The following is a 17,947-nucleotide window of genomic DNA, read 5'->3' on the forward strand; positions in this document are numbered from 1 at the left end:
GGAGTATAAGGTGCACCCAAATTTTCAGTTTCTTTTGGGGGGGAAGGTGCGATTTATACTGGGAAAAATATGGTAAAGTAAAAAGTAAAGTAAGAAGGAAGGAAGGAAGGAAGGAAGGAAAGGAGGGAGGGAAGAAGGGAGGGAGAGAAAAGAAGGAAGGAAAGCAGGCAGGCAGGCAGGCAATTCAAAGGAAACTTCAAATCCAAAGGAACAAATTTTTAAAAGCTATGATTAATATTCATTAGAGGAAGGTAAGGGTTTCAGCACTACAGGAATGCCAGCAATGTTACTGTGCAGTGTTGACCGTTTGCATACCTGCTAGACTTGTTATTAGCACGACAAGGAGTTTTTTCAGTGGGGCACAGAACTACATCTGTCACTCAAATGGGCTTGAAGAACATTTTCAGGTTGTTTTTTAAAAATTACAGCTACTGGTAAGTGTGCGGAGAAACATTTAAGTGTAGAAGGCCGTGATGGCATACCTATGGCATGTGTGGCACACGGAACTATATCTGAGGGCACACAAAGAGCTGAGAGACCATTTTCACCCTCTCCAGGCTTCAGGAAGGCCTCTGTGGATGGTGAAAAATGGCCCAACGGGCCTACTGGAAGTTCAGAAATGAACTTAGGCCTGTTGGGCCCGTTTTTTGCCATTCATAGGCTCCAGAGGCCTACCTGAAGCCTGGGGAGGATGAAAAATGGCCCAACAGGCCTACCGGACATCCAAAGGCTTCAGTGAGGCCTGCACGCCTGCATGGGGGGCAGCATGCGTGCGGGGGGGTTGTGTGCGCATGCGCCGAGGGAGAGCATTGTATTATGGGTTTGGGCACACAGGTGTATTTATCGTGTGTGCACCCTTTTGGCAACCAAGCAAAAAAAGGTTCGCCATCACTGGTATACCGTATTAGGACTCCTATCTTGGGCAGGGGGTTATTGGAGTAGAAGGCCTACAAGGTTCTTTTCCAGCCCTATGAGTCTATGATGTTATGATTCAATATATGATTCTCAAAATGTGAACATTTGTATATGATTTTTATTTTCAATTCAAACAAAACTGGACAGTTTAGCGGTTAAGGCGCCAGCGAATTCTAGTCTTAGGTTTTAGGCATGAGGCCTGCTGGGGATTTTCAGTCAGCATCTCTCTCCAGCCCAATCCACCTCATAGGGTTGTTGTTATGGGGAAAATAAGAGGATTCATTGATGGATTGATTGAGTTTTGCAGTTTATAAGCCGCCCAATTCCTTCTGAACTCTTCGGTCATTCAGTGTTGTTCAGAAACAGCTTATCTGTCTCAAAGGACAGAAGGCTAAGCTTACAAGCATAGACGTAACTCCACTTTTGCCCTGAGGGCCCTCAGCCAAGCCCAGTTCTTGGCTGGCTGGTTACTGTAGTTACATGTCTTATTTTCAAACGCCTTCTGCCTTAAACCCAGAATTAGTTTTGCATGTGCCCTGATGATGCCTAAATTCTAAAGATTTGGGTGAGGGGCAATGAGGTTTTGGGTGTCTTTTCTCTACCTTAATGCTGCAGAAGACATACAATAGAAGGGAGAGGAGAGAGATAATAAAGTTCATATTTAAGAAAAAGAGGCATTCGGTTGCACCAAATAGGTTTAAATCACAAATGTTTAACTTTAGCAACTGTAAGACTTGTGGACTTCAACTCCCAGGATTCTTCATGCTGACTGGGGAATTCTGGGAGTTGAGGTCCACAGGCCTTAAAGTTGCCAAGGTAAGACATTTTAATTTAAACCATGCGCCTGTGGTCTAGAGCGTAAAACCACTGCCTTGCAAGGCAGAGGTCTGCAGGTTCAAATCCCAGTAATGGTATGGCTAGCTGATGAGAGCATAATAAAATAGATTTATACTAGTCTCCCTTCCTTTTCACTTATCAGCAAAAATATGTTACAATTTTTTTTCTCTTTCTGTCGAATCACCCTGGTAAACCCAAATACAGGAGGGAGCATACTGCTTCCTTTTTCCCTCCAGGGGCTATCCAAGGCAGTTAATTTTTATAGCTGACAAACTATAAAGCTTATCTGCCTTGGAATATGGTCCCTGGTGGGGCCGAGAGGCAAAAAGAAGTTGTGATGCTCCTTCAATATACCAGGGTGACTCCACAAAAAAAAATCACACATAACCCTTCCCTGGTGCAAGCTGATACAGGAGATGAACCTGTAGTCTAATGGCTAAAGTCTCTGCTTTACAAGGCAGAGGCCCCAGGTTCAAACCCAGTAAGGGTTTGGCTACCTGATGAAGGCAAATAAGCCCGAAATAGATGTATAGTAGTCTCCCTTCCTTTTCATTATCAGCAAAATATGTTACACACACACACACACACACACACACACACACACACTGCTCAAAAAAATAAAGGGAACACTCAAATAACACATCCTAGATCATTGAATATTTCATTTGCACAACTAATCCATTTTCACAACAGCATGTGATTGACTGTCAATCAGAGTTGCTTCCTAAGTGGACAGTTTGATTTCATAGAAGTTTGATTTAGTTGAAGTTATATTCTGTTTTTTAAGTGTTCCCTTTATTTTTTTGAGCAGTGTATATGTATGTATGTATGTATGTATGTATGTATGTATGTATGTATGTATATGCATAGGTATGTATGTATATGTATATACACACTTACACACATGCAACATATATATTTCTTAGGTTTGGGCTTCATATATGTATGTGTGTACACGCAATACTCACACACACATATGAAACCCAAACATAAGAAACAGAATGAGAAACTAAACTTGCTATAAGGGAGGCAATTTTCAATCAGGGGCTCCTTCTTTATCAACAGGTTTTCCATGTACTAGATTGTGAAACCTGAAAAAAACCCCATGTTTCTATTCTAGGCGCATAACAGAATCATATGATGCAGCTTTTCTAGGTCACACCTATTAGGTATACAATCTTGGATCCAGCTTTGTGAAAGAGACCTTGCTCTTAAAGAGTTAGCCCACAAACCAGACCTGGGCAAAGTGCGGCTGTCTGTGACCCGCCCGCGGAGGTCGGGATCCACTCCGGGGCAAGGATGAAGGAGCTCACCGCGTCTGCTGGGACTTCTCTGGTTCCTGCTTTCCTGATGAATCATGAAAAAAGCAGGAACTGGAGGAGTCCCGACAGACACGGTGAGCTCTTTCATCCTTCCACTGGTGCAGACCCCGACCTCCTACCAAGAGCGGCCCGAGCACAGAAACCACGCAAACACTGTGGTGCACCGTGTTGCCATAAAGCAAACAATTAGGGGTCTATAGAGTGAGTCTTGGTGTTTAGGTCAGGCCAGGGTCTGGGTCTTTACAGTATTGGGTAGAACTGAGTTAATTATATTAGTCCGCCCCTCTAAAACCATCCCAATTTCTCATGCGGCCCCACGGCAAAATTAATTGCCCACCCCTGCCACAAACCAAGATTACTCAATGTGTGGAACAGCTCCTGGGGCAGCAATAAACCCCATAATTCCAAGCAGAGAAGGGAAAGGATGAAAGGCAGGTTTTGATATTTGGAAAGTAACAACATGGAGGTAAACTCACACTTACCAAAAGGTGACTACCATCCTGAGAACGTCCAGAATATAACATGGTGGTGGGCGTCAACCTCACAGAGGGCTGTAAAGAGAACAAAAAGGCATGTTCACAAATCTCTAGAGGTTCCCCCACGGTGCCACAGCATCCCATAACAACAAAAAATCATTATACCCTGCCCAGGGTTCTCCAAATGTGGCTTCTTTACGACTTGTGGACTTCAACTCCCAGAATTCCCTAGCCAACATGGCTGGCTGAGGAATTCTCAGTAGTAATCCACAAACCTTAAAGAGGCCACATTTGGGGACCCCCTGCTGTAGTTCAAAAGTTTTGTCAGTGATTCTCTTTGGTAGCAAGGCATTATGGTAAGTTAAGATGGATTGACGCAAAGTTTTTTGTGATTTTTTTTAAAAAATTGATTGTATTTTATAGTTTTAAAAACAATTTTATATGTGTGTTTTTTTTAAAAAAAACTTGTTTGGGAGCTGCCTAGAGCTGTCTGAAATATGTTTTAACCCTTGTGTTCTGTCAAACGTTACTATACACTTGTACTGTTCCCTGGTCTATTTGACTCGGGCCAAAAATTGTTCATTTTAGGTACTTGTATTTGGTCTTTTTGAAAACTTTTTTCACTTGGAAACTAGTTTGAACATTTCTGCACACAATGAAATGAAAATTGAAATGAAAGAATTAATGCTTATATTTTTATTTTGCTCATAAAAGCCTGTCCCCCCGTTTTTGGGAAATTGTTTTCAATTTATAGATAGTTTTGCCTGCAAACAATGTACATACAATTTTACTAAATTTGGAGTGGAATTACGAGTTTGAACATTTCTGAACATAATGATATAAAAATTGAACTGAAAAAAATGATGCTTATTTGTTTATTTTGCTCATAAAATCCCCCCCCCCATTTTTTCAAACATGTCACTTTATAAATTTTTCTAGGCCCCTAATTCCAAATATTTTCAATAACTTTGGCATTGAATTACCAGTTTGAACATTTCTGAACATAATGAAATGAAAATTGAACTGAAAACATTGATGCTTATTTGTTTATTTTGCACACAAAAGTCCCCACCGCTGTGTTCAATTATTTCAATTTATATACAAATTATGCTGTTAATTTCAAAATTACATACTTGTTTTTAGTAAAATGGATTTCTTTCATAAAATTAGTTGTCTGGCTATCATGTGCTTGCTTTTCAAAAGGATATTCCCAATATTTCTAGCCAAATTTATATAAAAAGTGAAAATAATGGCACACAGCAAGGCTGAGGGGGTGGCCCAACTGTGAGCAAAATAAACAAATAAGCATCATTTTTCAGTTCATTTCTATTTTTCTTATTATCAGGAATTTTCAATTTAGTATATCAAAACTTTTGGGGGGAAATTCCTTAGAGATTTGTAGCCTAAAAAAATATAAACTGACACAAAATGCTCAAAAAATGGGGGGGGGGCTTTTTGATCAAAATAAAAATATAAGCATCATTTTTTTCAGTTCAATTTTGATATCATTGTGTTCAGAAACGTTCAAACTAGTTTCCCAGTGAAAACAGTTTTCAAAAAGACCAAATTTAAGTACCTTAAAAAAATCTTTTTGGTCTGGGTCGTATATGACCCAAAACAGACTCAACGTGAGTTTTTTTGCCCAGAAAAAAGTCCCACCCACCCACCCCCAAATATTTTTATGATGATCAGCAATGTTAAATTTAGTAAATCAATGCCTAAGGTATTAAAAATATTTCGGATTTGGAGCCTAAACAAAATAAACATAAAAATGGTTGCAAGCAGCTGGGAGGGGGGAGCTGAGGCCTTATTTCTGATTTTAAAAACCAATAAGCATCATTTTTTTCAGTTAATTTATAGTTTTTTTATGATCAGGAATGTTCAAACTAGTAATCCCACACCAAATTTAGCAGGCTAAACTATCCATAAATTGAAAATAAATTCTCAAAAGGGGGGGGGTTTATGAGCAAAATAAACCAATAAGCATTATTATTTTTTATTTCAATTTTCATTTCATTGTGTGCAGAAATGTTCAACCTAGTTTCCAAGGGAAAGAAGTTTTCAAATTGACCAAATATAAGCACTTAAAATAAAGAATTTACGGTTCGAGTCACACAGACTTGAAAACAGTACAAGTATGACTTTTTTTGCCCAGCAAAAACTAAGGGCCCCCACCCCCACCCCACCAAAAAAAAATTCTCAGAGAGAGAACCCCTGAAATGATGAAAAGTCATGAAATTTCAAGTTTCATAAACGCAGGAAAAAATTTTAAAGGTTCTCAAGCTTCGATTTCCAGTCTCACAGACTCGAAACATAACAGCAGGGTTAAACAAAATATTTTTAAAAAATAAACAATAAATGTTCATTGTTTTAAATAAACGTTTTAAATACATAAGCAATAAAATTTCTAGACACAAACTAAACCTTGAGCTAGTTATAATGACTAGCAAACTCCCTCATTGCTCATTTTCTACAGCCCATTTTCACACCCATCTGCAAATTGCCCCAGCGAAATGCAGGAGCCAGGCAGGGGGCAGAATGGATCTGCCTTCAGTGTGGGAGGGATTGCCACTCTCGGATTGGCCTTTTTAGGCACACTAGATGCTGCTCTAGTCTTTCAAGACTGAAGGTTTGTTTGTTTATTTAGTCCAATGCACAATAATATACAATGAAGGTTATAGAGGATATACTCAAGTAAAATATATTAGAGAAAGAATAGAAGTGAACATTTAGGGATACAGTGTTCCCTCGCTTTTCGTGGGGGATGCGTTCTGAGACCGCCCGCGAAAGTCGAATTTCCGCGAAGTACAGATGCGGAAGTAAATACTGTACACTATTTTTGGCTCTGAACAGTATCACAAGCCTTCCCTTAACACTTTAAACCCCTAAATTGCAATTTCCCATTCCCTTAGCAACCAATTCAGATTATTACTCACCATGTTTATTTATTAAAGTTTATTTTAAAAAATATTTATTAAAGGTAGACGAAAGTTTGCCGATGACATATGATGTCATCGGGTGGGAAAAACCGTGGTATAGGGAAAAAACCCGCAAAGTATTTTTTAATTAATATTTTTGAAAAACCGTGGTATAGACTTTCCGCGAAGTTCAAACCCGCAAAAATCGAAGGAACACTCTATATCAATTAGAGAATAGAAGGATATTATGAGAGTAGTATAAGAAGAATAGTAGATACGATATATGAGATATAGGAGAGACAATAGGACAGGGGACTGGAGGACCGCTAGTGCACTTATGCACGCCCCTTACTGACCTCTTAGGAATCTGGAGAGGTCAACTGTGGATAGTCTAAGGGTAAAATGTTGGGGGTTAGGGGAAGATACTGCGGAGTCCGGTAATGAGTTCCATGCTTCGACAACTCGATTACTAAAGTCATACTTTTTACAGTCCAATTGGAGCGGTTAGTATTAAGCTTGTATCTGTTGTGTGCTCTTGTGTTGTTGTGGTTGAAGCTGAAGTAGTCGTTGACAGGCAGGATGTTGCAGCATATGATCTTGTGGGCAATACTTTGATCATGTTTAAGGCATCGTAGTTGTAAGCTTTCTAGACCCAGGATAGTAAGTCTAGTTTCGTAGGGTATTTTGTTTCATGTGGAGGAGTGAAGGGCTCTTCTGGGTTGCCAATGAGTAATAGATACTAGTCAAAAAGGGCATAGATTTGCATATGCTGCCTGCATCCCATGGATGAGGCTTCGTTTTTATGGCCCTTTTTCTGCATGCATTGGAGCAGTCTTTCTCAACTTTGGCAACTTTAAGGTATGTGGTTCCACAATGGATGATTGGCTGCAAAAGCTGATGGAGTTAGTAGAGATGCCTGAATTGGCTATTTTAAATAAAGGAAAGAATACACGTACCATATTTTTTGGACTAGAAGATGCACCTTAGTTTTGAAGGAGGGAAAAAAATCTACCTATCAGTATTCATCTGGCTAGTCTTCTTAGTCTGGTCAGCTTTAACACATTATTATATTCTCTGGCTAGGGCAGAAAAAAAAAGTTTTTCAGCGGGAAGAGCAATGAAAATAAGCCTGCAAAGATTTAGGGCTGGGGGAAAAAAACTTTAGCAATGAAAAGATTAAGCAAAATATTTAGCATGTCGTTAGGGCTGAAAAAAAACTTTTTTTGGAGGGAGTAGCAATGAAAACAAGCCTACAAGCTGGGAAGAGCCAAGAAGATCATTAGCACCTCATTAAGGCTGAAAAAAAAAGCTTTGAAAAAGCTACATTCATAGTATAAGACGCACACAAATTTTCAGCCTCTTTTTTGAGGGGGAGAGGTACATGTTACACTCCGATAAATATGGAAACTTTTATTTTTATCTGGAAACTACTTCTGGGCTTTTTTCTTGAGGTGGAAAATAAATAAAACTTTGATTTTTGGTTCTGCTGGTTAGATAGATCTGGACAAAAACATCCAAGCGCTGTTAAACACAAAATCTACCACTCCACCTCCACATGACTACATATCAACAAGCCCACCTCAACCACCACCCATAACTCAAAGGCAGTCCAACTCTTCCCTAGACGTCCTCACTCTTGTCAAAGACGCAATGGAGCGTGAACATAAATGCTGGAACGCCATCCTATTCGGCCTTGAAGAAATGATCAACCTGGTATAACAAAAATAAGGAACATTATCCGCCAACAACACTCTCATTCGATCTCCCCAGATGATATTAGAAGTCACCAGAAACGGACCAGAGCATAAGTTCAGTGATGGCTTGGTGACACCACGATTCTGCAGAGTTGTCTGTAAAAATGAATCTACAAAACAGCTTTTCATCAAGACCATTAATTTCATAGCCAGAAACAACACCACATACAACAAACTCAGATCCAGTCCAGACCTTTCATTCCTTCAACGCATCCGCTCCTGTGAACTAAGGGAAGAACTAAAGAGTCGCCTTGACCTAGGTGAAACCAATTTATACATAGACTTCCCCAACGAATGCATCAAATCCAGGACCCACAACCTTCCCTACTTCTTCCAGCCTAACTCTTCTCATCAATCAACCTACATCTCCCAACTGACCATCCCACAACAATAAACTGATACCTTCCAACTAACCACACTACAACAACAAAATGGCATCCCAAAAGCCACTAACAAGGAGTAGGAAAGCGCGCCCCTTATTACCTCTAACCAACCCAAAACCTACTCCCAACCCAAAACCAATCTCAAGTGCAAATTATTAAATGCCAGAAGTATAGTCAACAAGATGTCTGAATTTCTCCTTCTTCTTGACTCCTCAGTCTTTGATATTATCTTTGTCAATGTATCCTACCCAGACTCAATTATTACAACAAGGAACTATCTTGTCTCTCGATCTGACTGTGAATCCCGCAGAGGAGGCAAGGTAGCTATATTCTACAAAAAATCTCTAACCCTAAAAAACATCAAAGTTGCACAAGACCTATCACTCCCTGAAACTATTGTCTGTGATCTATCCTTAAATACCACAATTCGCTTCTTACTCTGCTACAGAGCTCCGGACTATGACATCGAACATGGAAACAAATTATCTGCACTACTAACGTGGGCTACCCACTGCCCACACCCCATCATCTTCCTCGGAGACCTCAACCTACCACACATTAACTGTATCTTAAATGAATGTAGCACGGAAACCACCCATTCTACTATACATAACACCGTCACCAGCCTGGGACTTGACCAACTGGTAACTAGCAATACTAGACTAGACAATTGTCTGGATGTCATCTTCTGCAACAGCAAAAGGGCATTTATATGGTTTACAAATAAAAGAACCATTTTCCAACAGCGACCATAATATGATAAACTTCAATCTCAACCTAAGCCACACTAAGATCCACCCAACTAATGCGACACCGAAATTCAATTTCAAAAAAGCTAATTATGAACACATTGAAGCCCATCTCTCAACGTTAAACTGGCAAACTATTTTCTCTAGCTGCAACTCTACTGATGACCTCTACAACACATTCTTGCTCGAGATGAAAATAATTATCAGATTTCACGTACCACTAACATCTACCTCAAACAAGAAAAACAACCTTCCTATCTCAATATGAAAATTACAAACAAACAAAAAATCTCTCTGGGGGAAAAACAAAAAAGGACAAGTAGTCAACTTATAAAAGCATTGCAACCAAATAAAAGCAGAATGTCTCAACTACCACAGCAAACAAGAGGACAACTTCCTACACACCAAATCTAATCGATCCTTCTACAACTTCGTCAACAACAAACTTAAGGACTCTAGACCTATCCCACCACTCCAAGGACCCAACGACAAAGAATTCCACAATGATTCTTCTAAAGCTAATCTCAACTCATTCTTTGGATCTGTCTTTGTTAATAGTAATGGCTCATTCCCCAATTTCATCAATCGCACCTCAAACTCTCAATGACCTAACCCTTATAGACTTTACTGAAGACCGAGTTGTAAAAGCATTACGTGACCTTAAACCTTCCCTATCAGTCGGACCAGATGGTCTATACGCATACTTCCTAAAAAAGCTCTCTTCTGCTATAGCTGAACCACTAAGCATAATTTTCAAAAAATCCTTCAGTACCAGCACACTTTCTAAGCTATGGTTGAAAGCAATGGTCATCCCCATCTTCAAAAAAGGAGACCCTTGTCTTGTCGATAATTACAGACCAATATGACTATGCTGCGTCCCATGCAAAGTCATGGAATCAATTATAAACAAATCAATTACCATCCACCTTGAAACTAATAATCTGATCTGTAACAAACAATTTGGATTCAGAAAAAAACTATCCTGCAACCTACAGCTCCTCCACTGCAAAAGCATATGGACTACTCATCTTGACCAAGGAAAATCTATAGATGCAATTTATATTGACTTCTCCAAAGCCTTCAACTCAGTGATCCATGACAAACTACTCCTAAAACTCAAATCGTATGCATCTCAGGAGCGCTCCATAGCTGGATTACAGCATTCCTGTCAAACAGACAACAAGTGGTTAAATATTTATTTATTTATTTATTTATTTGATTTTTATGCTGCCCTTCTCCTTAGACTCAGGGCAGCTTACATGTTAGCAATAGCACTTTTTAACAGAGCCAGCATATTGCCCCCACAATCTGGGTCCTCATTTTACCCACCTTGGAAGGATGGATGGCTGAGTCAACCTTGAGCTGGTGATGGGATTTGAACCGCTGACCTACAGATCTACAGTCAGTTTCAGTGGCCTGCAGTTCAGCACTCTACCTGCTGCGCCATGCCGGCTCATTTTTATATCTAACCCTGTCCCTGTTAAAAGCGGTGTCCCCCAAGGTAGCGTACTGGGACCAACTCTCTTCATTCTCTACATCAATGACCTTTGTGATCTCACTACAAACAACTGTATTCTCTTCGCAGATGATGTAAAACTCTTCAACACCACCGATAACACAATTACTCTCCAAAAAGACCTAGACCCTGTTTCTGATTGGTCTGACGCATGGCAACTCCAAATCTCAACCAGCAAATGCTCTGTCCTACACATCGGCAAAAAGAATCAGAACTCCAAATACAAACTGAATAATCAAATTATCATAGATAACCCCCATTCGGTTAAGGACCTCGGAGTACTAATTACAAAAGACCTAAGTGCCAAAGCCCACTGCAACAACATCGCCAAGAAGGCTTCAAGAGTTGTTAATCTAATCCTACGTAGTTTCTGCTCTGGAAATCTCACACTACTTACCAGAGCATACAAAACTTTTGCCAGACCCATCCTAGAATACAGCTCATCTGTTTGGAACCCATACCACATCTCAGACGTTAACACCCTTGAAAATGTCCAGGGATACTTCACCAGAAGAGCCCTGCATTCCTCCTCCCGTAACAAAATACCATATGAAACTTGACTTACAATCCTGGGCCTAGAAAACTTAGAACTAAGATGCCTTAAAAATGATCTAAGTATTGCCCACAAGATTATATGCTGCAATGTCCTGCCTGTCAACAACTACTTCAGCTTCAACCACAACAACACAAGAGCACATAACAGATTCAAGCTCAATATTAAATCGCTCCAAACTTGACTGTAAAAAATACGACTTTAGTAATAGAGTTGTTGAAGCGTGGAACTCATTACTGGACTCCGTAGTATCATCCCCTAACCCCCAACATTTTACCATTAGACTGTCCATGGTTGACCTATCCAGATTCCTAAGAGGTCAGTAAGGGGTGTACATAAGTGCACTAGAGTGCCTTCTGACCCCTGTCCTAATTATTGTCTCTCCTATACGCCATATATCTTCTCTTCTATCCCTATATCTTTCTTCTATTCTCTCATTGATTATTTTATCCTGTACTCTCTCTTCTATTTTCTCTAATTCTATTTCTTTGAAGGTATCCTCTATTACCTTTGTTCTGTCTGGGTTCCCCCAGACGTCAACACCAACTAAAAAGAGTAGCCGGACACGCTGGTAAAAAGCAAAGTCATTTTATATCTTTGAAAACAAACACAGATAACAAAAACTGTTCTTACAAACTGGAATGCTATGAAGCTTCACAGAAGAGTCACGACGGCCAGACAATACAACAGGCTTCTTGCTGGCACACACACCACTGTAGATAATAAAACCCACGCCTCCCCCAAGTTTTCAGCCTTCGAGGCCACAAGCCAGAATCAGAGACGCCAAGGATCGAAGCAAGGTCACAGGACTCCCAAAAGATAACTCTCCACAATACAGGAAGGGCGGGCCTGCCTTTTCAACCTTTCTGAGGAGAACCACACCCAAACCCAGCTGTTGCCTGTTAGGGATGGAAATACCTGGCTAATTGTCCCCTTCGTTGTGCTGCCCTTCTCTGCCTCATATCTATGATGGCTTGTGCGTTCTCATCTAATGACTCCAGGCTACTCGCTGGGGAGAGCTCCCCCTCCGGGGGGGGTCTCAGGCTGTTCTCCCTCCTCCTCGTCCTGACATTCCTCTTCCCCGTCTGCCTGGTCCTCCTCCTCCTCCTGTTCCTCGTCCTCCCTCTCTGAGCATGGAGCCGGCAGAGTTCCAGCCGTTCCCTGAGGAGCCTCAGGCTGAATCACAACAACCTTCATTGTGTATTATTGTATATTGGACAAAATAAATAAATAAATAAACAAACAAACAAATAAAATGGCTAGTATCTATTACTCATTGGCAACCTTCAATCTTGAAAGACTATGGCATCGTGCTCTGGAGAGAGTTCCTAGAACAGCATCTAAGGCCAATCCGAGAGTGGCAATCCCTTCCACACTGAAGGCAGGTCCATTCTGTCCCCTGCCTGTCCCCTGGATTTTGCTGGTTCCGGGACTGTCTCTTTGCCTCAGCCTGTCAAACAAGTGTCTCCTCGAAATGGAGAAGGCCATGTTGCATCTTTAGCCTCCAAGCTGAACGATCAGAGGTCAAGGTTTCCCAGCTGCTAATGTCCATTCCCAAGGCCTTTAAATCCCTCCTACAGATATCTTTATATCACAGCTATGATCTCCCTCTTGGGTGCTTTCCCTGCACTAATTCACCATACAGGAGATTTTTCTTAATCTGCCCATCATCCATTCTCACAACATACCCAATCCAATGAAGGTGTCGCTGTTTCAATACATGCTAGAAATTCCAGCAAGTTTCAAGACTCTGCCATATGGAACTTTGTCATGCCTGGTGATGCCAAAGATACTTTGGAGACAGCACATATGAAAGGTATTGAACTTTCTCTCTTGCCATGCGTAAAGGGTCCGACACTCACTGCAATACAAGAATGTGCTCAGGACACAGGCTCTAAAAACCTGGATCTTTGTATGTTCTCTCAGCTTCTTATTAAGCCATATTCTCTTTCTGAGTCTAGAGAATGAGGTGGTCACTTTACCAATACCTTTATTCAGCTCAGTATCTAGAGAGTGTCAGTGATCGTTGAGCCAAGATACACAAAGTCATGGATGACCTCCAATTCTTCTGCAAAGATTGTAATATGGGGAGGTGAGTCCACATCCTGACCCGGACTTGCGTTTTTTCCAGGCTGATCGTTAATCCAAAATCTTGGCAGGCCTTGCAAAAACAGTCAATGAGTCGTTGGAAGTCTTCAGCAGAATAAGCAGTAATGGCAACATCGTTAGAGAAAAGGAAATCTCGTAAGCATTTCAGCTGGACTTTGGACTTTGCTCTCAATCTAGAGAGGTTTAAGAGTTTTCCATCTAATCTGGTCTGGAAATAGACTCCCTCTGTTACCGTTCCAAAAGCATGCTTCAGCATGATAGCAAAAAAGATCTTGAATAGAGTTAGTTCAAGGACACAGCCCTGTTTTACTTTACTTCGAATGTCAAACGAAACTGATGCTAAGCCATCAAAAACTACCATGCCCTTCACTTCCTCTTGAAAAGACCGGATGATGTTGAGGAGCTGGGGTGGACAGACAATCTTGGAGAGGATTTTATAAAGGCCCTCCCTACTAACCAGGTCAAAAGGTTTCATAAGATCTATAAACACAACAAAAAGTGGCTGTCTTTCTTCTGCATTACTCCTGCACCCGTCTAAGAGAAAATACCATATCGGTAGTGGATCTATTGCCTCGGAATCCGCACTGTGCTTCTGGATAGACTCTCTCTGAAAGCACCTGGAGCCTCTTTAATGCAATAGAGGCAAGCCGCTTCCCTACCATGCTAAGAACAGAGATGCCACGCTAATTGTTACAGTCACCTGTCACTTTTGTTCTTAGTGCTATGATACTTCCATCCTTCATGCCGTGCAATGCTCCGCGCCTTCCTTCCAACAGAGACAGAAGAATTGCATGCACAATTCTGTGGCGATGAAATCATTGCAGCATTTCAAAACTTCGGCAAGGATATTATATTTCCCGGGTGCCTTGCCTGAGGCGAGGGAGTCCAGAGCTCTAAGTCTGGCTCACTGTCAAGCTCCCTCAAGACAGGCAGGCACCCAATGCCGTTCAAAGCCTCGTCAGTTATTGCACTTTCTCTAGAATATAACTCAGAGAAGAGCTGTACCCAGCGTGCCATCTGCTGTGTTCGGTCCTGGACAACCTCCCCTGCAGCAGACTTCAAAGGGGCAGATTTCTTCTGTGTTGGTCCTAAGGCCACTTGATGCCCTCATACGTCCCCTTGATGTTACCTGTGTCAGATACTATCTTAATCTGAGAGCAGAAATGAAACCAATAGTATTTGCACATCTCCTGGGAGCCCTTTGGACTTTGCTACGAGTAGCTCGCCGATCCTGTAGTTTGCGCACCCTGGAGCAGGCTGCATATGTAGTCAGCTCCTTTAAGTGGGCTTCAAGCCAATCTTCTGTCTTTCTGCTCTTCTTATGAAATACTGTGAGGGCGGTGTTACAGACAGCATTCTTGAAATATTCCCATCTTTCGGACGTGTTTGCTTCAGCTGGGCCTGGGAGCGTTTCCTATCATGTATGTGCAAATTCCTCCACTTTGACCTGGTTACAAGTATTGCTGATGTAAATTTGTGGTCTTCCTTTAATTCTTGGAGTGACACAACCCCTTTGTTTGAAGGAGTGGTCTGTATCGCGGTCAGCACCCTGATAGCTACGTGTGACTATAATGCTGGGAAGATTGGAACGCCTGGTCAGTATCAAGTCGAGCTGGTGCCAGAGCCTAGATCTCGGAATAAAGAATTCCTTATCTATTATAATGGAAAAGTAAAAAGTTGAGATTGTATGTCTCAATCTTCCGCACTGTAAAAAGAGACCGGAGTCAATGTTTTTCCTTTTCTCTATTTTTCCTCTTTCCTTTTTTCCTCCTGTACTTTCCTATTGTTTTCATTTTTCTTGGCATTTCCTATTTAGGTAAACTAATGCAATTTGTAATACCGAGATGTACGCTTGCCGATTGCATGCACAGGTGAGATCCTTTTATTTCAGTCCTGGGATAAACATGCTCCTTGCTATCAGGGTGCCCGAACTAGTCCTGGTGCTCACATCTTCAAATTGCGAAGGTTGGGAAATACTGTGCCGAGGGAATGAGCAAAGAGGGATCCGAAGACTTGATGTCTGCAGTGTTCCAAGCCCATTGGCTGTCTTCCAAAGAAATGAAATAACAGAGAAGGCTCTGCTAAGCCTAACTCCACCCAGCCTCCTTGCCATGAGCACCGAAAGGGCATTGCCTATGCCAAAACCAACAAACCTGTAGCCAATTAGGTCAGGCACCCTTCAGGAATGAAACTTGCGTGCTCGGACCTATTCTTTTATTTCAGTCCTCGGATAAATATGCTCCTTCTATCAGGATGCCCGAGCAAGTCCTGGCCTTGTCTCAAGGCCGAGGTTTTATCAGAAGGTGGTGGAGAAACAGGAACGGCTGCCCAGTTGGGTTACATCTGGCTTATGATTTGTTGGGTTATATGTGAGCTATGAATGGGGACTCGGCTGCAATGGGGACTCAGTCCACTTTTGAAGGACTTTAACGTCCCTTTGCCTGCAGGCCACACCCGCCACGTATCCGGATTTTGTAAGCTTCCTGTTGAACAAGGCCTCTGTCCTTGCAGCAATGAAGGGCGTTCTCCATTATGACTTTCACTGCCCCATTCACAACGACATCAGGGCTAAACCATTAACGGCCGATGAACGCAAGGGCTCCGACCTTGAAAAATGGAATTATCTTCTTGCATAGGACTGGGCAATTATGACAACTTCACGACATGTGGACTTCAACTCCCGGAATTCCACGAGTTGTAAAGTTGCCCATCTTTGATCTCACAGGTGTTTCCGTCCGTCGGCAACTAAATCCTTGGCTGTGGGTCATTTCACCTTAGAGAAAAAAAATTAAGTCCTTCGTTAGGCTTTATTAGGTTGCAACCTTTATATCTCTAATGCAGGTAATCCTCAACCTAAGAGCAGCTGTTTAGCGACCATTTGAAATTATAACAGACCACCTTATAACGTGGTTCTGAAGTTCCAATGGATGCCCCTCTCTCTACAGGCACTCGGCAACCAGCCCACATTTATGATTTGTGGTGTGGTCAAATGACCATGATTCACATTTTTGTCAAAAAGCAGTATTTATTTCTGGTTTTTGGCAAAAACAGGCCATAGCGAACAATGGATTCAATTAACAACCACTGCAACAACAACAACAAGTTGTAAAAATGCATCCGTTCAATGTGGTGACCATGTTTATGACCGACAAGTATAATGATTTGCAGATGACACCAAACTGGCAAGAATAGCCAACACTGCAGAAGAAAGGTGCTAAATACAGAAGGATCTTGACAAACTTGAACAATGGGCACTATCTAACAAAATGAAATTCAATGGTGAAAAAAGTAAGGTTCTTACTCAATACTCTCTGTACTCAATACAAAACCCAAAATGCACAGGTACAGTACATGTGGTACATTGCTCAACAGTAGTAACTGTGAGAGGGATCTTGGAGTCCTAGTGGACAACCATTTAAATATGAGCCAGCAGTGTGCAGCAGCTGCCCCAAAAGCCAACACAATTCTAGGCTGCATTAACAGCTGGACAGAATCAAGATCACATGAAGTGTTATTACCACTTTATAAGGCCTTGGTAAGGCCACACTTGGAATACTGCATCCAGTTTTGGTCACCACGATGCAAAAAGGATGTTGAGACTCTAGAAAAAGTGCAGAGAAGAACGACAAAGATGATTTTATTACTTAGATTTGTATGCCGCCCCTCTCCGAAGACTCGGAGTAGGGGACTGGAGGCTAAAACATATGAAGAACTGTTGCAGGAACTGGGCATGGCTAGTTTAATGAAAAGAAGGACCAGGGGAGACATGATAGAAGTGTTCCAATGTCTCAGGGGCTACCACAAAGGAGTCAACCTATTCTCCAAAGCACCTGAGTATTATTATTATTAATATTATTATTATTATTTATTAGATTTGTATGGCGCCCCTCTCCGAGAACTCGGAACAGTTCACAACAAGAAACAGTACAAATCAATTTAAAACCCTTAATATAAAAACAATCATACATCTCATACAGACCATACATAAAGCAGAAACGGCCCAGGGGAATCAATTTCCCCATGCCTGATGACAGTGGTGGGTTTTGAGGGGTTTGCGGAAGGCAAGGAGGGTGGGGGCAGTCCTAATCTCCAGGGGGAGTTGATTCCAGAGGGTCGGGGCCGCCACAGAGAAGGCTCTTCCCCTGGTCCCGCCAGACGACATTGTTTCGTCGACAGGCCCGAGAGAAGGCCAACTCTGTGGGACCTAACCGGTCGCTGGGATACGTGCGGCAGAAGGCAGTCCCGGAGATATTTTGGTCCGATAGAACAAGAAGTAAAGAGTGGAAACCTAACAAGGAAAGAGACAACTTAGAACTAAGGAGACATTTCCTGACAGTTAGAACAACTAATCCATGGAACAGCTTGCCTCTAGAAGTTGTGAATACTCCAACACTGGAAGTTTTTAAGATGTTGGAT

The 17,947-nt window shown here is 41.6% G+C and overlaps 1 protein-coding gene across 2 annotated transcripts in view; it reads right to left on the reverse strand.

Moving 5' to 3' along the window:
• The window catches only part of BCKDK (branched chain keto acid dehydrogenase kinase), a 74,864-nt gene that overhangs the window by 27,703 nt on the left and 29,214 nt on the right, over window positions 1–17,947 (reverse strand). Inside the window, exons 1-2 of one of the 2 annotated variants that reach the window (XM_070726792.1) lie at window positions 13,111–15,892; window positions 3,557–3,625 (exon numbers count right to left, since the gene is read on the reverse strand). In XM_070726792.1, the coding sequence (XP_070582893.1) occupies window positions 3,557–3,598 (42 nt within the window). In that variant the 5' untranslated portion in view covers window positions 3,599–3,625; window positions 13,111–15,892. Of the gene's footprint in view, window positions 1–3,556; window positions 3,626–13,110; window positions 15,893–17,947 lie in introns of those variants that run through there. The other variant, XM_070726791.1, reaches the window with a different exon arrangement.

The sequence above is a fragment of the Erythrolamprus reginae genome, chromosome Z, assembly GCF_031021105.1.
Source record: "Erythrolamprus reginae isolate rEryReg1 chromosome Z, rEryReg1.hap1, whole genome shotgun sequence".
NCBI lineage: Eukaryota > Metazoa > Chordata > Lepidosauria > Squamata > Dipsadidae > Erythrolamprus > Erythrolamprus reginae.